The following is a 23022-nucleotide window of genomic DNA, read 5'->3' on the forward strand; positions in this document are numbered from 1 at the left end:
AAGGACTTGTAACAGCAAGTTACCATTTATTTATTCATTTTTAATTGAAGTCACCAGAAAATGTAAAATGAAATTGGATGCTCTGGGCACCATGGTCTGAATGCAATGCCACACACAGGTATGATTTTTAGTGTGCTGTGCAAAACAATGAAAATATTACGTCTCGTCTGGCTGCCTGTTATTCCACATAATGAAACTACCTATCCAATCAAGCATTTTTCTATGCAATCAGTTAGCTGCTCAAGGCATTTCAGAGTTTCTTTGAAGATTGAAAACAAAATTGACAAGCCGACTCAATAATAAAAAGTCACACTATCCCCACACACTTTTATATAGTGTTGTTGTTTTTTTCTTACTAGTCAGAAATTCACCACATTTCAGACCTGTCCTCATTTCTTGACTGCAGGTTGTCTGTGTCATTCATTTAGACAAAATGTCTATGATCAAGACATTTGGCAAATATTTTTTACAATTTGCAGTTAACTGGTATAAAGTAAATCTGATCCTTTTTTACATGTGTATATCTGAATTTGTTATTTATATAAATACTGGATTTAAAACAAATGTGGAGTTCGGTCATGGATAAGTAGCTTCACTTGCTGCTGAGAGACAATGTGAAGAAACTTATTAAAGTTTGATATGTTGTGTTTTCTCCAGACACTGCTATCCAGAGAACACAAACACTCAAGAACATGCTATACAAGACAAAGGATGTTCCTGATGAATTTTACCCAAACTAATGCGTCTACACGAATAAACTGCATAGCAAATTTACCTGATGACTACCTACATAGTATTTCTGTCTGTCCCAGGTTTGCTTGGACCAATCTGTATCCTGGGCCACTTTTATTGCCACCCCACACTGGCTCAGTAGAGACAGAGCAAATATTTATTTATTTTTAATTCCTTCATCTCCACTCTGATCATCCATACCTGTGCCTGAACTGGCATTTCATTCTTTCAAAATTAACTGAATGCGATTTCTGTTCTGGCTACATCCTTTGAGAAGAGTTTCTGGTGCTCTTCTCTTCTTCTTCTTTTTTCTTATTTTTTTCTCTTCTTTTGTGTTTTTTTTGTTTTCAGTTTTTCTTGCAGCTATTGTGTCCATCAGCAGCTTGAATGATTTATATGAAGATATACTGTCAGTTTAACATTTAACAAAGCAGTAAAGCCAACACGTCTTTATTGCACGGTTCTTCCATGTTATGGGTCATTATCATTGTGAGTCCTTCTATTCTATCAGCTAATTTCCATTTCATAAATGGGCCAATCTTCTGATTCTTATCTGTTAGAAATGGAAATAACTGGTTCATAATTGGTCTTAAACACAATTCCATTCACTAATGTTCTTCCAATTTTTGAGGTTCTATTTGAGGCAAATTCATTCATCTTTGGTGTCTTTTAAGAAAGCCTGAAGGAAAACGTTGATGCCAAAGGAAACCCTCTTCTATTTTAAATGAATGATTTTTCTCTTTGTTCTTCATGTTTGGATATTTGTTTTCACTAAACAAGTTGTTTCGCTATTTTTTTCAATACTCATGTTTAGTTTTAAAGGAATCCATGGCTTCTTCCTGTCACAAGTTGATACAGCTCCAGGCAAGGCACTTAGAGTCTTTCCAACTCTTTTTGGTAAATAAATGGGCATGTGATTGGGTGAAAGTATCTATAATGTAAAGAGCTTTAAATGATCAGCATGACTGGGAAGATGATACATAAATTACTATTAGTGTTTAATTTTTTTTTCTTAGTCCAGCAACTCTGGCTCTGTTGGTGGAAATTAAATGAACACTATTTGGGTAAAAGTAAAGTAGGGTTTTTGAGGGACAGTAGAAAGAGAAGTGAATCTATCTGTGCGATGGGTAAAATTCTGTGACATGTTGACATCCTAGACAAGTTAATACTTGTAAGCTTCGGTTAATATTCTTAAGTTTTTACACTAATCTGCAATGATAATTATCAGGTAGCCTTAAGTGCAATGCAGTAAACTTTATTAATGTGGCTACAAAACCTTGAGACAGACAGACAACCTGACCTTGGTGTACTCACCCTGTAGCTGCTGGAGATATTGGTTGACAATGTCTACAAAGTTAAGAACCAAATCCTGCTGTTGTGCATTGACTTTTTTTTAATTTTCCAATAAAATATAATGATATCTTCCTGTTGCATTAACATGCATTCCACACAGCATGGATGAAATCAATAAAACCTAGTTGATAAAAGAATGGTACCATTGTAAAGACAAGATTTATTTATTTTATTTTTCTCTTTCGTTTGGTATGATATTAGGAACACAATAGGTAACAGCGTTTTTGGTACAGCCTGCTCTCCAAAAATTGTCTGTGATTACAGCTTTTAGAAAACAAAGAACCGAAAAATAAGAGCTCTGTCGGGCAAATTGAAATGATGCGAGACTTGACTCCTACAGTTGACTGATGTCTGTTTAAAATGGCTCACAACTCACTTTTCTAATTCTCACCTAAAGTTTTGTGCAGGGCCTCGCTGCATGCACGCTCAGTATGACAGATTGCTGCTTGTTATCAACTCATTGCAATCAGTTGTCCACTGTTGCCACATGCTGGTTCAGGAGGAGAGACTGCTGCAAAGTCAGTAACTTGATGTAATCAAATGGGTTTCCTAAGATAGAACACTTTTTTATAAGTCTGAATAAAAAACTGTAATTAACTGCGTTGCAGTCTGTGAATGAATGCAATTTAATTTAAAGCTGAATGAAAATTTGACTGATAAAGCATTTCTCTCTATATATTTAATGTTTCACTTTTGCTGTGAAATGGTGCTGTACAAGTAAACAGAACTAAGTTGATTAAATTTAGATGTATTTTTTGAATGCAATTGTTACAGATACACAGATCACAAAAACCCTCATAAAAATTCCAGCTGTCTTTATAGCAATTAAGGTTGACTGAGTTAATCTCCTACATTGAATATGGCAAATTTAGTGTAACAGTAAATGGGACTAAATAGTAAAGCCCTGTCTTAATAAAATTTCTGAAAGCCTCTGAGGTTTTGAGAGAACAAAACACTTCTTGAAGATCATGTTTGGTGTAAGGTGGCAAACTAAATGCAGACACTCAGACGAGAGCTGATGGTATTAAGTTTAATGAGGCAAGAGCACAGGTTAAAAAGTAAGACCACAGGGGACCAGAAGGTATGTAGTGCAGCACTGACTGACAGCCAATGAGGAGCTTACTCACTCAAATACTGGTGAGTTGATTATTGGATGGAGAACCGGTGGCTGATTAGTAACGAGCTGCAGCTGAGAGATGAGACCAAAGAGGTAGAGCAAGAAAGAGAAAGAGAGAATGGCAAAAGGCATAAGGGAGAACAGTGGAACTAGGAAAGTGAAGCTGAAGCAAATAACTAACACAAGAAACTAAATAGGACATCTAAAATAATACTGAACTGAACAAGGTTGAGCAAATCCCAAAAAAGAGTAAACCGGATCGGGATGATACTAAGTGAAAAACAAATCCAAAACTCAAGTACTGAACGAACTGAAAGAATAGACTAGGCTGGAGGGAAACAACAACACAAGTTGAAGTCTACAACCAGATGGGATATGACAGGTACACGCCAGAAAGACACGCCACACTTTTCAGATTTTTATTTGTACAATCTTCACATTTGTGCACTATATGTTGCTTTATTACAAAATAAAAATAAAATCCCCAGAAATGAAATTCTGGACTGTACTGTGACAAAATGAAAGGGAAAAACTTAGCAATGGGAAAGAATGCTTTTGTGAAGCACTACACCAGCTGTTTTACACATATGTTTGAGCCACATTTGTCCATTTGGACATCCAAGCACCAGACAAAGTCACATGCTGGACTATTGAGGCAAACTTGATCCCCTTCCAGTTCTTTGTCAGAATCCCTGCTTCTTTGTGAAATGCAATCCATCACATGGGGTCCGTTGCCTGGGGGCTCTCATCGTCTTTCCCAACCCATATGCCTACACATACTGCCAGTGCCACATCACTACTGCAAAGTGCATTTGGCATGCTTTAATGCAGCAGAACTGACTTATCATCCTGTCCTTCCCTTCTTCTTCCACCAAAAGGCTAAACACCCCCACTTTTTATTTATTTATTTATTTTTTGCCTGTTACTTTTTCCTGCTTCTCTCCTCCTATTATTCCTGCACTTTAGCGGCAGTTCCTGCTTCGGTGAACTGACCATACAGTACATGAGTTGATCTGACCTGAAAGCTACAGGCTACAGCTATTATTGCAATATTAGAGACCAAGAGTGAGGAGATGGAGATAGGGGGGGACGACTACGAAACAGAATAAGTCAGGCAATCCCAAGTATGGCGTAATTTCAACAACAATGCCAGAGCCGTCACCAGCCCCATACCCTCAGGTTCTGAGAGGACGGAGAGAAAGTGGGGTTTTGTGTGGGTGGGAGAAAGTGAGGGAGAGGAGGTTAGTCCCATCAGTCAAGAGGAGAAGGCGTGCATTTATGCGCTGCATCGTTTGATGTCCTCCCCGGTTTCTCTCCCCCCGAACCTCCAGAGTAGCTTTTCCAGAAGCCGGGGTGGGCAAATCACAGCGACTTAGAGGACTCTCGTTTTGCGGGAGGAGTCGAGGTCGACTTAGTGTCTGGAAACCTAACAGTGTGCGCCACACTGGTCAGCGAAGCCTCGCCGGTCACTTCGCTGTGGATAAGTCACTCAGCGGGAGCCCCGCCGTTCTCCAAAGACGCGTCGCTTATCTGCGTCCCGCACCGGCTCATAAAGCTGCCCCGCTGTCATGAATTATTCAGTCAGTCAATACAGGTGACTCCAGTGTCCCTCTTTTTTTATTTTATTTTTTTATTCTCGTTACTGAAGTCTTTGAGGGTGGCAGCAAAAGACAGAAACTAGCATTGTGCGCGCAGGAGGCGGGTATCCGTGTCAAAGATGCAGGTGGGTCGGTGCTGTGTGGCTTCCAGCGTTTGGTTTATGTGGCTGGTCTTACTTTTCTCAACTCAAAACATCGGGGCAACTGGAGTTGGAGGCACCCACCAAAGCATCCCCCCGTCCGTGTAAGTAGTTCAATGTACTTTTAAAAGCATTGCCAAAATATACTTAATTCCGGGTTGTTGTTTTTTTGCTTTGTTTTATATGGATTGCAGTTCTGTGAAGTTGCTGCCACATTTGGATTATTTGCTACATGTATTTAAACTATAATCAATTAAAAAAAAAGAAATTGTTGTAAGACGTGTCATTTTATAAGAACGTGGCAATGTGAGATAAAGAGAGGAACTAACAAGAGTTTCTTGTACTTTTAAGACACTGCTTCTTTTGTTCATATTTTGCAGCAGTATCTTTTTTTTAAAATTTATTTATTTACTTTTTTTTTTAACCATTCTTGCATGTGTGCGCACCTGTAGGGTGAAGCTCTGGGCCTCTGCATTTGGAGGGGAGATGAAGTCCATCTCTGCAAAGTACTCTGGCTCCCAGCTTCTGCAAAAGGTGAGCTGATTTACCTCAGTTAACTGTCCAGGTGTACAAAAAAAATATAATGCAAGAAAATATAATGAGAGAAAAAAAGGTCTTCAGATGGGAGCAAGACATCTTGTTCCAAACACACATACAAAGGTTCTCATATTTTTCTAAAATGCATTTTATGTTTAAAATAATAATAAAAAAAGACATGGATGATCAGCTAGTTCATTTTAGTGTAATAGAGTTGGGTGTATTTAGAGTATTTATAATTTTCATCATTTTTTCTATGCAAAGGTAAAACTATGCAACACTCTTTCAGTAACAATATTTTTGAAAGGATAATTAACTCACTTATGTCAGCGTGATCAACCAGCCTATGAGCAGAAATCATCCGAATTGTACAATTTTTGAGATTTTCACCTTTCGTATTTAAGGACCTGTCCTTTTTTAGCCACTTGAGAATGAGTAATGCATGTCAGCATTGTAGGCACAGATTTAAAAGCTTATTCAAAACATGTGCCATTTAAATAGATGTCAGCTTTAAAGCACTCTGGCTGATCCATTCAAATACACACACACACACACCCACACGCACGCCCACCCCCACACACGCATATTCGTTCACATTCACAAATTACAGTTCAAGAAAAGAGCAAATTTTATTGCTATCCAGCAGAGTGTTTCCTTCGTTTCCATCCCCATTCCTCTTATCTACCTTTTTATACCTCTTTGCAGTCTTTTCTCATTGCTTTTCCACTCTGTTTGGTGACATTAATGCAGGATTTGAGTGTGATGAAATGCAAATTTGCCTAATGGAGGGTCAGTTGATGAAGCTTGAGTTAAAACTGGCTAATGGATGAAAGGGCAAAATGAAACCAACCTCTGAGTGGGCATGCAAAGACTCAGAGCCAAGGGTTCAGAGTGTTGGTGACGGCAAGGAGCATCTCAAGAGGTTTGACTTGATGCATTGACTGAACCTGCATCTGTCACTTGCATATGCCCTGCACACAGGCTCAAGATCCCACTTTTCTTTTTATTGTCTTGAGGATACGGTGCATATTCACAAGCACAGTCACCCACATGCATGAGCATCATGAAGTGATAAGCAGATGAGTGGTGTTATCTTTTTGACAAGAGAAAAAAAAAAAGTTAGTTCACCCCTCTCATCTTTCCTTGCCTCCCAAAAGGAGATAACCCTCCCACAGAGTGACAACCTTCTTATGAAGTGCAAATTAGGACCAGGGGGTTAATGAGTGAAGAAAGGCAGAGGGCTACTTTGTCAGTAAAGTGCATCTTTGGCAGCAAAATTGTAGTGGTACAAATGTGCAGTTCTTCACATGTACAAATTGCATAAATCCATGCATAGATTTGAAAATGCTTTCCGGCTTCCTGTGTGTTGATGTTAGCCTGGTGTAGTGCATGAGGAGGAGCTACAGCTGACCTAAGGCTACAAATGCTTTTAAACAGGCGGGCAGTCTGAGAGACATGATCTGTTGTACTTGGAGAGGAGGCTGGTCTCGAAAAGAAAAGACTTGTGCGTGTGTGTGTATTTCTGAGAGTGTGCGCAGGTTTCCCCTGGGCACAGGACAGATGGACTCGGTCTCTCTTCAGTTATCTTTCTGACCCTGGCGTAACTAAACTCCCATGGAAGTAGCACTTCATCTGCATAAGTTTTACACACACACGCACACACACCATGTGCCGTCAAGTCTTTCTCTTACTCTGTCTAAGACTTTTTTCCTTGTCAAATGTTTCTGAAAACAAGACAGACTTTTTAATAGGAACTGATTTAAAACATCAAATGCCTTTTTAATCACATTATGCATCTCACAAGTTGTGATTGAACCTATAATGTAAAGATGGACTATTTCTCAAGTTTCTTTTAAGTTAATACATGCAAAGATATAAAAAAAAGTAATGGTTTTAACACCTGTAAAAATTTCCATTATACTGTTAGTATTTCTAATAAGATACCAGAGAAAGAGGAAGAGTGACAAGAATTTTCTCTGGTTTTGCATAAAATAGAATTGTGCAGCGCTGCCCCTGCCCCAGCTGGTTCTGAACAGTGCTGGTCAACTAATTGGAAGAAAGGATGTCATGGTTTTTCTTGGAATATAAGAAAGAATAGAAACAGGTTTTATTGTCCCGCACAGGGGAAATTCAGATGTCGCAGCAGCATCAAGTATAAAGGTTCTTTAACACTTTTGTTTTGAACACAAGAGTGTGAAAAACCTTTGTGATTATAAACTTTTTAAAAAATATATTTCTCATAAAAAAATAGTCATAGTTAGGTAAACTTTGAGTTGGCTGGCTACATGAGCAAATAGCCCAACTAATTTACTGTGTATTTCTATGAGGAGTGCAAGAGGTCCAAGGTTCAAATCCTGGTTTTACCCTCATTCTGTCAAACTGTTGGCTCCTTATGTCATAATCTGGCTCACAGATTATGACAAAAAAAGGGTAAAGCACCCACACATAAATATGTATTCTTTAAAAAAAAAAAAGCTTTATTTGTAGGAGTCAGTGAATAAATATGTTAAATTAACTCTCACTAAAACAAAGTGAACCACCGAACCAACCAAGCCAGGACAAGCCAACCCAAACCCAGTCAGGAGGACAGTCATGACAAGAGAGGGGAGGGATAGGCCCACTACCCCCCTGATAAGGCACAGCAGTTTTCATATGGGGATGAAACACCTACTCGTGTGTTTCCAAATAATATACCTGGTTCACTCCAACCAATGGATTCACTGCTGCAGCAGCTCAATGGTCACCTGTCAGGGTTGTAACAATGAGTAAAACGGCAATATTCTACATTTGCATAGTTTTAAGTGTTATGTCCTGACAGGATAAGCAAGTGGGGTTGGTTGCCTTGTATTGCCGGAGGCAGATATTGCTTATGGGGAAAAAAAGGGACATTCCCCCTGTTGCACAATAAATTGTGACACAACAGGTCAGGGTTAGGCAGCAGATTGAAGACCACTACATACCTGTATCAAACAGTAGGAGTTTTATTTATATATATATATATATATATATATATATATATATACTACTGACACACTCCTAATGGTCCCCATACATAATCAGAAACATACCCTCTGCCCTTTATAAATAGCTTTCTGCAATATAAATATATAAATATTGTGACTTACGAAACAAAAGTGGGTATTAAAAGAACCTTTATCTGTTTGGTCAAAAAGAACTTTATAGATGACTAAAGTTTAATATTTTCTTTGCCTTCACAAATAGAGTAAAAGTTTAATGAATCTGAAATTCAGTTTAAAGAATCAGTGTTCAGCGTTGACTAATCCAATTTAGGTTTTATTATTCCAAGTATTTTTGATTTAGAACTTCAGATTCTCAAATGTGGTCCAGAATTTTAGGAAAACAGTGAAGTACTAATTTAGCGACAACTTGGAAGCTTTAAATCTGATACCGGCTTCAGAGTCATTAGCCAACCGTGTTATTTTGTTACAGCGCTTAATAGTACAAAACACAAGGGAGATAACAATTCTTATTTTGGAAGGAATTAACTGGTAAACAATCTAACAGCTTTTGGTTCCTCAAAGTCAAAAAAGCCCAACGTATTCCCCAGACTACAACCTTTATTTGCTGAAAACACAGAAGCAGACCAGAGCGGGTGGATTAAACCTCTGGACACATCAGCTGCAAAATGCAGGGTGCAGATCAACAATCAGGTGTCTATTGCTATTGTTTTCAAAATCAAACTAACAGTAAATTTGATTATTTTATGCTACTTATAATGTTTTCGTAACTACATGGATACTTTGAGGCTGGGGTATTTTTCCCCCTAAAGATTAACTGTGAGAATCTTATACCAAACCATTCTTGGTCTGAATTATGTAAAAATGTGTTGACTATTGTTGTTCTCCCTGTTTCATTTTGTTCCAAGATCAAATGCAACAAATTCAATGTGAGTCTTCCTTTGTGTTGATGCTGCATTCATTTGATGCTTGACTTCCAGTTTAATTATCTTTAATAAGACTTACTCCTAAAAAGAACAAAAGAACTTGTTAATTAAAATTGCCAACACAAAACCATGCAATAAACATCTTAATTATTTTTAATTGAGGTGCAGTTCTAATCGAATACATTAAAAGCTTAAACTGATATCTCTCCAAACAAATTATATAGAGCTTTCAATCTTTTAAGAACGGAAGCAGGTTTTTGAATGACATTTAAATATCTAAATGAAATGGCTGCATAATTATTAGAGCTTAAAATGTTTTTTTTTATATTCAGAAAAGATTAATAAAAACAGTAAGTTTTAATATTTCATGATTTTTAAACATTAGTTACCTCTACTCATCTGTCTGGATCTGTGGTCCCTTTTTCAAAACGTGGCATATTTCCTACATCCATTGGAAGCGGCTCTTGTTTCAAGGTTATTTCAGTCAGGGCTGCTTTGTTTGTGGGCGCGTGTGTGTGTGTGTGCGTTAGGGCATGTATGTCATCTCCTGTTAAAAAGAAATTACTAAATAAATAAAATCATGATCAATAACAACTTAAACTTGCAATAAGAATCCAGTATTGGCCTTTGCTTTATGTATTCACACATTCATATGAAGAAAAAGAGGGTTCAGCTTGGGACACATTAAAAATCTACCACCGACAAAATGAATGAGCTTTGAGGTTTCTCCCTTTTCACTGTCGTGTTTAAATCTTTAATTTCATGTATCATTGAACAACCTGTCCAGACGAGCCAGCCTGGTAGAAACGACTTGGTCGGTGTGTGTTCATTGTTGGTTGGACGAGTATTTCCTCCCAAATGATGTTACGGTTTTGCTGGAATCACAGGAGAAAGATGTTTTTCTACACTGAAATAACTTCAAACCTCTTGGTAATGGAAGATACAAGAAAAATGATCAGTCAGTGAGGCTGCGGTTATCCGTGCGTGTCTGCTTTCCTATTTTTTTAAAAGCAGCAGTTGCATCTAAGGGTGAGAAATAGGTGACAGGCAATGTGTGCGGGTGCGCTGAAATGTGCATGTTAAGTTTGCATACCTACTTAAAGGAAGCTCAATTACACACACACACGCCCACGCACGCACACTAACTCACCCCTACAGACTCATATCTACAGAGCTTAAGAGCAGAGGATGGTAGGAAGGTGTAATGATGTGTGACAAGACTATGTTGGAATCGATTTGCGTTGGCAGAGAAGGGGTGTGTGTGTGTGGGTGTGTGTGTGTGTGTGTGTGTGTGTGTTTGGGGGTGCTGGAGGAACCACACCATTTTCTTTTATAACCCAAGAGCTTTGTGCCGCAATCCACTGACATATATTGCTGTCAATACTCTTAAAGAGAAGTTGTAACTGAGAATAGTGAATCCTCAAAGAGACGGGGATGAAAAATACACTATTGACAAACTAATCCAGTGAAATCAAAAGACTGAAAAGTGATGCGCAATAAACAAATTTATGGGGTTTGTATAAAAATGATTTGCATAATCTCTAACTTAGATATTTTTAATTGCAAAACAGAATTACACAATAAAATAAACATTCAATAATGCTGAAAAAAATTCTTCAAATTATAGTGTTTAATGGGTGGATTACATGCTCATAAAGTTTCGTGATGTCATTTCTAAGAGAAATCATGCTGTTCTGTGCTTCAGTACCAATTCATTAGTTATTTTTGTCCTTGTCTTTTAAGTACCAATAGTTCACACTACTGCTTTACCTAGTTTATTTTTTCTTTTTTATCCAATACAATGTTTTTTTTAGTTTGGCTAAATGGTCTCAGACTGAGAGTACTTCATATCTAAAGTATAGTTTAATATTTTCTTGTTGGCAAAATTGAAGAAATGGATCAAAGTCAGTTTAAAAATCTTCATAAAAGGTTGTTTCATTTTATTAAATAAAACAGTGTGATGGAAATTAAATAAATTATTATTTTTTCCCATATCACCTACTTATATGTATGAATCCATGTTCATCTTCACCTATCTTAATCAAGCAATCAAATTATGAAAACAGTTTATGTGGTTTTGTACACAGGAATAACATGAATATTCTCAAAATTGGGTGTACACATACATGTGTGTGTATATATATATATATATTACCATGACTGTTCATATTGAACAAAGCAGCCCAAAGTTATTGAAAATTTTCAAATAAGAAGTTTGTTTTAGGAATCGTATTAGGCACTTCTTAAAAATAAAATGCAGATGAAAGAAATTCTAACTTTTTTGTAGATTCTATCAAAATTGGCATGTCAGAATTAATCATAATCCAGAAATATATTCTTAATTGGCATTACAGCACTCAAACCCTTCTTATAATTGCTGGCCAGCTTTCTACACATTTCCACTGTTAATCTCATGATTAAATCTTGTTAAGCCTCCCTGGTCTTTAGCTTCCTCTACAGTAAGTGTACTTGGTTAGAGTTAATATTACCTCCAGTTAGATGAAATAGCAAAACATGTCATAATTTGGACCTTAATTGTATGTTTCCCAGAGTTATACAATCTTTATCTTTGAACTAATAAAAAAGTTGTAGCAGTAATTTACTTAATGGCTCCAAATTACCTTTTTTACCCAATGAAAAGTTTTATGCAAGTGTGTTTCTGTCATACTGCTGAAGGAAGTATTTGTGATCGTTCCAGTTTGCTGCCAAAGGTGGGTGACGGCTGAAACGTTCCAGCGTAGCAGTGTGTCAGTGAGCAGGAGACAGCAGCAGATTAGATTTAGCTTTGGGAAAATTGAATAGCTGTCGGGTTTCGTTCAGCATGGCTGGCAACGAGTTGAGCGAGGAGGGCGTGTAAGGGAGTGTGCTGATGGCTGCTCTCTAACCTCCCCTCATCCTCTTAGCTCTCCGGTTTCCCTCCTCCTCTTCCCTGCCTGTTGTTTACTTATTGAGGAAAGTATGATTGAGCTCATTTTGATCCTTTCCCAGCTTGTGGAATGAGAGAATCCGGAAAGATGTGTTGATGTGTGAGCCGCATCTGAAAGAATGAGGAGAGATAAAAGTGAGACGGTCTTGTTACAGAGTTAATTACAGTGTTAGTAGTCAGGAGAGCAGCAGGTTGCTCTTCTTTCATGTTCTAGCTGGCCAGTTTTGGTCAACACAGACACCCACTCATAGTGTAATTAGTGCTTTGTTGCTGAGGAAAGCTGGGATAAAGAGTCAAACACATTGCCTTTACTACAGAGACCTTGGTGGCAGGCCCTATGCTCCCGGATTAAATAACTTCAGTATCTAAAGAGCTGAAATGCTGACAGAGTTTTGTGTGGGATTTGACAGTCAGTAAATTTTGATAACTTCTTTAATTTGTCTCCTGCCTCGCTGAACTAAGTTGATTTAGGACAATGAGTGCTGAACTTGTGTTTACAAGGAAGATTTTCATTTCACTTCCAAAAATATCTACAAAGATGTGTCTAGAATTGGAACGAAGCTTACACATAGCCAAACACTTCTTTTACTCTGCTAAGATGATAAATGTAAGCGCTGCAGTTAAATATCTGCTATCATCTGTCTTTGGCTGCTCATTTCTGGATCTGCCTCTGCTGCTACTGGACTGTAGCTAGAGAATTTCACACACACTCACACACACACACACTGTCGCAAATTTCTATAATTATGACAGATCTTTCACATAGTATGCTTTGGATTTTACTCCAAACATTCTCCAGACGCTAAAAGGGGCGGGATGAAAGCCATTAAGCACATTAATGTGTGCAGCATTGTGTGAAGGACTGTCTGTGACTTGCTGCTGTCCACATCAATCATCCAGCCACTTGTCTGAATCCAGCCTCTGTGCTGTAGGCAAAGATTTTACTAATGAAGAGATGCATTATAAGGAGATAAATAACATCAGACTTCATTACAGCAGCTCCGTCAATCACAAATTTCACCTTGTATGTCATAGATTCTGCATGTTGCTATCAAAAAGTGGCCATGCCAGATTTCATGCAATAGACCAACACTGAGTGCATAATTGTCAAAAGGAAGGAAAGTTCTAGATGATTTAGAAATGTTTTACAAGGTATAAGCTTAAACTGGGCTTCACATTTGTGTCTTTTTTTACTTTGATACACTTCAATAAAATCTAGCGCAGTCAATTGGCTTCAGTTGACCCTATGATCAAGTCTTCTTGTTTGTAATGTACTCACACTGTAAATATAGCTGTTTAATGAAGGCCTGTGAAGTTTGTTACAAAACATTAGTGATAAGAAACAGTGTTAAAGTTGCAACTAATTCCATAGCTTAATTATAAAAATGTCTTGTGTTGTATTTATTCACTTGCTATATAAATATAATGTTAAGGTAAACTACAATAACAGCTGTTGAAATGTATGCAGAACATACATTATATTATAGAACATTATATTATTACATTAATAATATAATGTAAATTATATTATTCTCGGTTTTATTATTTTATTCTTCTAGATGCTGTTGGTTAGCATAGCGTACAGCACTGCTCAGGATCACCTGAAGCCTCTAGTATAAAAGAGTATGCAGCTTTCACACTAATAATTGCCGTAGGGACAAATTTTGAAAAGTGTAGCACACCAAAAAATTCACATATATAAAACTGTGCACACACACACACCCACCTGCACACCCCTCTTTTGTACAAGCTAATTTGTGTGAACTAAAGTGCAGCCGCTGATCCTCCAAGGACTGCATGTAAAGCAATGTAAATATCTGCAAGGCCGCCACCACATGTCCGAATAACCATGGCAACCGTCCCTGCTTGTAGTTGTACAAGTAGTTCTAATAATAACACTTACATATTTTATTTAAAAGGCAGCTTTCTGGGCACTCAAGGTAACTTCACAACAAATAAAAACAATACATTTTTCAGAAATCATTCCAAATTGAAAGAGTGCTGATTAATCAAGTGTTCACTTGTTTGAACAGCAGAGCGTTCGTTCAGCCGGAATGAAATACAGCGTGCCTGAGAGTCCTTTGTGGTGACTGGGGGATGTGGGAGCTTGTTCCAAATGGAGGAATCATGTGCTGAAACAGGCCAACTACATTTAGTAGGCACTTTTGTGCACAAGTTGTGCATTTACAGAATGGAGATTCTTTCTAGTCACAAAGGCACATTCACAGAGCTGGCATATGGCTCTGCACGGAGCTGCAGGATGATCACTCTGGGCAATGAGAAGGCTAATAAACCATCATCGACGTGTCGCAGCAGATCAATATGATCTGTGAATACAAGTCCCCTCTGAATCCTTCCATTGGAAATGTCTTCCAGCAGTGCCAAAGCTGACATTGTTCCACTTTTACGCACATGCTTGTGCAGCTACTGAGATACAGCTTTTACACATGAAAAATCATCCATCCTGACATATTTTGTAGTTAATTTGCTGATCTGACCTTGATTTCTTTTACAATGAGAATATTTATGCCCTACAGATAACATGCATTTCATGTGCAATTACTATAACAAATGTACATTTGAGTGAGGTTTTCCTATCATTTTATTTATATATTTCTGCATGCCTGAATGTCACAATTTTCTCAGAAATTTGTGATTTTTACATTTCTTTTAGCAACCAAAAACTTGTTCCTAGCTTTACTGTGGCTAGGAACAAGTTCTATTATACTGTTCTGTCTTTTATTCAAATAGTTACTCACTGGAACTGACAAAACGTTGCATGACACAGTATATCTCAAGTTACCTTTATCTCTGCACCTGCCCTGTTAACTCACACACACATACACACGCACTTCTCACAGACTGCAATTTTGCTGCCAACACTAGCTCAGCAGGACAGCAGTGGCCCCACCTTTTGACCTTCACCAGCATTTGGCTCATTGTCTCAGAAACACAAACCTGAATACAGGATGATGTAGCTAAAAAGATGTACACAGTTTTTGATCAAGAAATGCTCCCTGAAAACATTTGAACAACAAAGTAAACATTTAATATGTTTGCTTCCACCTCTTTTTGCTTTTCTGACCGCTAAACAAATTTTCTTATTGCCTAGCACCCTGCTTTGGCCGGTGTACTGATGAGCCTGAAGTATTGCTGAGCAGTGACAAACAGACAAACGATCACTTACATACAGAGGAGCCATATTGGTCGATGTTGAGCATTATTGATGAAATGGTATCATTTTACATGTGCTGTAACAGTATCGCATAAACCCCCATAATAACATTTCATTCAGTAGCATTGTTATCACTTATGTTAAGCCGGGCGACTTATGCATTGGGAGAACTGGCTTCACCCTGAAAAATCACTGATTTCTTGAAAAAGTTGGTAGAGACCAGGCTAAATTTAGTCCACATCATATTTGATGTTTTCCTTCTGTGACCCAAACATGAATTGAGACGTAGGAAAAGGTGACAAGAAAACTTTTTGGAAAAAATGTTTATTGTAAATTTGATTAAGAACCAGTGATCTGTGGAGCAGCCAGAGAATCGTCTGGATGAGAACAGAGTTTAAGAGGCTCAGGAGGGTTACTTAAAGGTTTACTATTTTTTTGTAGCAACCTTCCTTGTAGCAGGAAGGTTACTGACACAGAATGCTGAGGATCAGAGTGGCTGAATGAGGCAGATGAGAAGGATGTGGTGGTGAGTAGTAGATCTGCTTTTTCTTTCAGGTTACCTAATCTCAAGAAGATGCTATCTTTATTCTTCTTTCCTAATTGTAGCTTTTTAAGTTAGATTAGGTGGTACATTTTTAATCCAGAAGATTAGTGCTTTTCTTGTGGCTACACAGCTGTTCAATCAAAATCCTTATACATTCTTATACATTTTTATTGTATAATCTAGATTATTTTTTATATGTTAACTTGCAGTGACTAACAATAAATTTAAGCTTCTACTTGAGGCCCGAAGTAGTCGGAGAACAGTTCTGAAATTTTCAAGTAAAAATAAGTTTGGACAACTCTCTTAAATTCCCTTAGTAAACTTTGCCTTTTGTTTATGTAGAGCCACCATAATGTTTTAAATAACAGAACTTCTTAAACCTGATTTTTCCTTTGGGAGGGAAAAATCAGCATTTGGTTCATGTATTCTAATGATTTCTGAATGTACATCTCTGATATAAATAGCTACAGTTAAAGACCTTTAGGAGTTTCTCTAAGTACGTTTGACCATAGGTGGTGGGTTCATGGCATGTGAGGATAGTGAAATATTGCTGTCATTAGAAGGAGCTCAGATTTGGTACCCCCCTTTTGAGGGGCAATGGGGCATACCTAACCGAAGCAGTACACCATGTGACAAAATCTTCAGCACAGCTACGCGGTGCGGGCTTGTGTTTGTTTGTGTTAAAGTACAGCTGTTGTTCCACTGTTCCTCTCAAGAAGCCCTTAGGCAACCTTTTAACGCCGCACCAGCAGAGACACACAGACGCACACTCATGGGGACTTTTGATGAGGACAGAAATGAACGGGCTGTGAAAGTGGCTTCAGTTATGGAAAGGGAAACACCTTTTTTTTTTTTTTACCCCTCCAGGGGGTCTTTTTGTGGGCTCTAGTGTCCCTTATATGATAGTAGGCTGACAGGAAACGGGGAAGGAGAGGGGCAAAGACATGCGGCAAATGTCGTCTGGTCCGGGAGTCGAACCCGCGACGGCCGCATCGAGGACTCAAGGCCTCCAAATGTGGGTCGCGCTAACCACTACGTCACCACTGCACGCCCGGGAAACACCTTTTTCATAAAACATACATGTTTACTAGGAGACTGAAGAAAGTGTATGTTATTAATTTTGTCTTACTTATAATATAGGATTGCTACAAATTATTTTGAAGGCATTTAACACCCTATAAAGTACAGGGTTTTCTTTTTAGACTATGTATGAAAGTTATTAAAAAAAACAGAGATTAAGCACTGTCTCATGGATCATGAATTTATAAAAGAAACCACATTTGAATTGTAAGAAAATCAAAATTGAAATGTATTATTAATACAGGATGAACTGCCTTTGTGATAACAAAGCTACATGTATAAACATGTACCTATCAGATGGGTATCGGATGCACCACCCAGGATTAGATTTTAATAAATTTGTCTCATGTTCATCAGCTTGTCTGGATTTCACTTTACAGATGTCACATTTGGTAATGCTGCTGCTACCACCACGCCTACTACAGGAAATCAGTAGCAATGATGATAATGATGATGATGTAAAGTGAGAGCTTTGAAATCATTATTTAGCAAGTTGCACCTGTCTAGACATAACAGATTAATAATCAATAAAAGGACAGCAATTTTACAATTTGACACAAAGTTAAGCTTTTGTTTACTTACTAGAGTATTTTATTTGTTGTATTTTTTACAAGGATTTTTACATTATTTTACATTAGATTTGCTTGTATGAAATGAAAACAATTTGTTTGTAAGACATGAACAACATCCATAGTGGCAGCTGCAACATATCACCACCTATTTTTTTTGGTCCAGAATTTCTCACCGTTTTAACTTTGAGCGTTGAAAGCTTTCCAACCTGGATCCTTCCAACAGTCTGCTTCCCATCAGCTCCCTTGCCTCACATTGATTCATTGGTCTGGTGCAGTGCATGTGCCGTGTGTTCTCACCGTTGTTCCAGCTCATCCAAACAGCATTAATTAAATTTCTTGACTTAACAATTATTTCTTTGTCACCGCTGATAGATTGTGTTTTGGTGTTTTGGTGTTGAGGTGTGGTCAGTCAGGCAAAAATAATCTATGATTTTTTTATTTTTTTTTAAACTGATGACTTGTTCTTATGCTTGATTAGCTTTGTTTACATTTAGCATTGTGTGTTTTACAACATGTGAGGAGCTTCTCTTCACTTTGAGACACCTGACGCAAACCAACTTGCTTTTGAGACAAAGAGGACAAGCATGAAATTAATAGTTCCACTTCATCTCCGGCCAGGATTTTTCTTTAAAAGAAACAATTTTGTAGGCTTGGGGGTCTTTGCCGTTTCTCAGAGATTCTGTGATGTGATAGTGATTACTTACTGTGGAATTTGGTTGACACTGACCCACATATACAAATTGAGAGTTTATAATGCGCAATGCAGGATCAGTCAGACCTCAGTAGGTTTCAAACGCTGTGTACTCCCTGCAGATTTCTGCACAAAGACAGAGACAGTTACGGTACTGACCAGTGACTGCCTTTGCGGCAGGAAACAGAATTAACTTCAAGCACCTGACACCCCGAGGTTTTGCCTCTATTCTTTTCCTCCTCTTACCTCAACTCCAGTTGTCTATCCGCCCCCTGCTGTCTCCTCCTCTATGAGTCGTGTTCGCTTTAATAACAAACATGGCTTTGGGGAATCTGTGCCCCTTCATATTAAATCGAGAAGCTGCAAGACGTTGCTTTTCCTCAACATGCTTAGAAAAACAACTTTAAAGCAGAGAGTTTGAACTAAAGAAGAAATGCAACTGAAACAAGATGGTGCTTTTTATCCAGAAGAAAATTCTTTCTTGTCTATTTCTTTCCTAGGACTTAATTTAACAATTTAGTAGGCACCATTGCTTTTTTTTTTGTGATTAAATTTGTACTGGAAAATTACAAACTTGTACACGTTTAGACTACAGATGCTTATTCTGTTCTCTTAGATCTACTCTGCTTAATTAATGCTATTTTGCATTTTGTTCTGACTGTTTTGCATGGACATATTAAGTTATAACCCATAAAAATTGTAACTCTTTAAACTCTTAAATTTTTATAGGTTGTGAAACATTAATCTTCTCTGCTTCTAAGCTATTTGCAGTGATATGTTGCTGATCATTGATCTATGATTGGTTGATTTTTCCCTTGAAAATGAAAACATTCAGAGAGCTCTTTCACATTCTGATGGATTTTCCACTTTTGTCAATCAAGTGCACCGAAAAAGAGATTTGATTTTTACCTGCTTATGCATACAGTCAGACGTGCTAAGTAATTTAAACATGTTTGAAAAAGTAGTTTGTGTTTAAATAAATTTACAGAGTGGATTTTTCTAGTGGCCAGCCAAGTCACACCATTGCAATAATCATTGATGTTGCCCATTCATATGCCACACCTATGAGCTGGGATGGATTATCTTGTCATAGGAAAAGTGCTCACTAACATCAATTTAGACAGATTTTGAACAATATTTGGGAAATATTGGTCTATTGTGTATATTGAAAAAGGTTTGCATGTTTGAGTTCAGTTCATGACAATATAGGGGAATAAACAAAAATTTCGAGTTTATATTTTTTGTTACATATATCCTTTCAAGGACTCTGTGCATCTCTGAGTCTAAGTGGTTTTATAGAAGTCCATGTCCTTGTCCTTCCTTTCTTTTTGAGAGGTGCTTTGTCACTTGGATTTAACTGCACTTTTGTTCATCAAACCACCCTCCTCGCTTTAGAGTCTAAGACTTAAACAGATGAGAACAAAACAAACATGGTTCCTTTTTATGAATGAAACACAAATAACCCAGTCTAAGAGGGACAGGTCATTACTCTATAAACTTATTATTCATAAAACAGCTTCTTGCAGCAAATTTCTATATCCTTCCATCCTTTCTTATGTTAATGTTCCTCTTTGTTAAATAATAAGGAAGGCAGCAAGTGTCCATGTAATAAGACGGCAATAATCCTGTTTCTATTTAAGTCTTTTGCAGTTATAATTGTATTAGAATTGTATGAGTTTTTAATTAGAAGTTGTGGTTATTTATGGGGTTAAAATACTTCTGCAATTATTGAGTGAGGATATCCTTAAAACCTTGGGCCAGTAAAGAGATTATTGGAAGTGCTATTTTTGCAAGTGTGTATGCAAATGAGAGAAAAGAAAAATATCTCATGTGTCAAACATGTTTGACAGAAACACGCGAGTGCATTTATTTTCTTATTTCATTTAGAATGCATTTATCAACATCATTGAAAATAGAAAAGTCGTTAACAGCTTTAAAAACAAATAAAAGTCAATGTAGTGATGACAAAACATGTAATCCTGTCCCATCTAGGAGTTAGATAATATGTGAGCTTCTGCATTCTGCACAAGTTGGAGGCAGCTCAGTGATAACCGAGGTACACCGACTTAGAGAGCATTGCAGTAATCAATCCTGGAATTGATAAGAGCATGAAGAGAAGTTGGACCTTCAGGTCTGTTAAAAGTTTCTACCCCATAAGCGCATGACATTGTAGATCACGTGATTGCTAAGCTGCTGGGGTATTTCTCTCTTTCTCTAAACATGGCAGATACATATTACAGATTCCCACTCATAACCTTTCTGGTCAATTGAACTGATCGCCTTGTTTTGCTATTTCAGTTCAATGTGAATGTTTTCTATCCCCCTTTGCTCATAAAAGGTGGTTGGATGTTGTTAGATATATGTCAGCTGGCTTTTCTTTGATGATAATTTGAAGTGAAGAGGGTAGCTTCCGGCTAATTGGGCCTGGTCTGCTCCAGTCAGCCTGACTGAACATAGCACTGAAGACAGCGTGTGGTCAGTAGGATCCTGTTAGTGTCTCATTGAACACACAAACATGATCACAAACACATGACTACTGCAGGCTGACTGCAGAAAATCTTTGCTCTCTTTAGGTCTGTGTGTGATAACTGTCAGTTTGACCAACCTATGTTGATTTAATCACAAAAACACTTCTTTAAAATTGTAAATATTATTAGTTGCAATTGCATCTATATTGTAAGTCCGTTTTAGGTTTTGCAAAGAAAGTTGGAACAGGATGGAGAAAAAGAGAATATAGTGTGAAGCAGGGGATCCTAAAAAGGAGAAAGCCCTTACAGAAAATGGACTAAGAAAATTGGTGAAGAAAACTGTCAGACCAGTTCATGTTTGAACCGCTACTAAACTGTCAGCTTTAAAAGCCGTCTATAGTGAGCCAGGAAGCAGGATTGCCTTAAAACCTGGATTTCTCGTCCCCATGTCAAACAGCAGCTCTCAGTCAGCCAGTGGGATTACCGTTCCAGTTTTTCTACTGTTATGGTCTCTGTGATTTGGCATCTGAGTCATCAGCCAGTCACTTTGATTGGCTACAGCTCAGATATATTTGAGGCAGCAATTAATTAGCTGTTCTGATGAAGGAAGTAGTAAGACTGGAGAAAGAGTCTAAAACTTTAAACTGTTTAAGTTGTTCAGAGGGATTAAAATAGCATTCTGTTTTGTTTGCAGGTTTTCTGTTTTATTATTTCTTTATTTTTTTCTTTGTATATTGTCAAGAAAACTGGTATGAGGTTGAGATCTATCCAGGTACACACAGAAAAAGGTGCATGAAGGCCTGAAGGAAATAAAGCAATCTTGTGTTTTGATTTATAATGATTGAGTGTTTTGATAATGATTCAGTTGAACATGGATGAATACAATAGGTAAAATGACTGTATGTAAGTAATCACTGAATGATTCTGAAGTGTACGAATCATGATCTGTAATAACATGACAACAATGAAATGATTAAGGTTTGATGATTTATAATAAGTGAAAGAGATGATTAATGCTCATGATTAATGCTTAAAGGAAATCAGCACATAAGTTTTTAATATTTGACTGTGTTTGAAAGTTAATCAGAGTAAAGCACATAGTTTTTAATGTAGAAAGGATAGGAGAAATAGGAGAAGGGGAACTTGTGAGTTCCTGCTGTCGCAAGCAGTTCTGAACAGATGGCCAGACGCACAGGATGGGTGGGGCGGTATGGTTGGCTAAGAACAACGCTGAGGAAAGGACGGTACTTTCCATCCCAGCCAGCAGACAGGAGGGGCCGAAACCACGTAAACTAACACTCCCCATACACATATATGGCAGAGAACTGTATATAAGCAGACGGAAAAGGAGAAGTTCTTGTTCTTTGTCTGCGGCACTGAAGTAGAGCTAACACGAAGAAGCAGATCGAGGAAACAACAGCAGACCCCACCCTGGAGCCACGGGGAAAGCTGAAGCTTCTTGCCGCCAAAGGGAGACAAGTTCCAATCGTCCAACCCGGGTTCCTGATTCGATCGTCGGTCTTACCTCAACCCAAACATTGCAACAGACTTGGAGAAAGGACAAAGGTCCCGGAGGGATAAAAGAGTTGGGTTTTCAAAAGCAATTGAACCCTCTCTACTTTGCTTCCATTCTAAAGAGGATTTTTTTCACACAAAGGATAAAGACTCAGACCAAGGTTCTCGGACGTTCCTGTTGCCAAAGATCCACCACCAACTGGGTATGAGTAGAATTCGCTTCCTAAAAAGCTATCTCAGAATCTGCGACATAGGTTAGGGAAAGAGACAGGAGGGTATGATTATACATGTTGATCTTATTACACTGCTCTTGACTTGTATACAATTGATTATTGATTTGTATGTCACATACCCCTGCTTAAGCTTGCTTAATAAATTCTTACTCTAAAATTCTAATGAAGTTGGTGGACATTGGAATTAATTGAGTCATTTAATCATTTTTCAGTTCTTTTAATAAAGGTAAAACTAAGGTACATGGTTCTAGTGAAAAGGAGGCTTCATAATTTCCTTTGGTGAGAGTAAAATAATGACCCAGGGACTTACATCCAAGTCACTAAATTTAATCTAGCCGGTTCCAAGAGCAAGTTATATTTTAGAAAGCGAGCTACCGTTAACAAGAGTGGTTATTGGAATTACGCAGCTGTGAGGGCTACTCAGCTGACTGTTTCTT

The 23022-nt window shown here is 37.8% G+C and overlaps 1 protein-coding gene across 1 annotated transcript in view; it reads left to right on the forward strand.

The window, feature by feature from the left end:
- The first annotated feature begins 2769 nt into the window (after positions 1-2769).
- cacna2d3a (calcium channel, voltage-dependent, alpha 2/delta subunit 3a) overlaps positions 2770-23022 on the forward strand; it is a 131204-nt gene continuing 110951 nt past the window's right edge. Inside the window, exons 1-2 of the mRNA XM_028018879.1 lie at positions 2770-5044; positions 5393-5474. Coding sequence (XP_027874680.1) covers positions 4920-5044; positions 5393-5474 — 207 coding nt within the window. The 5' untranslated portion in view covers positions 2770-4919. The remainder of the gene's footprint in view (positions 5045-5392; positions 5475-23022) is intronic.

The sequence above is a fragment of the Xiphophorus couchianus genome, chromosome 1 (genome assembly GCF_001444195.1).
Source record: "Xiphophorus couchianus chromosome 1, X_couchianus-1.0, whole genome shotgun sequence".
NCBI classification, from domain to species: domain Eukaryota; kingdom Metazoa; phylum Chordata; class Actinopteri; order Cyprinodontiformes; family Poeciliidae; genus Xiphophorus; species Xiphophorus couchianus.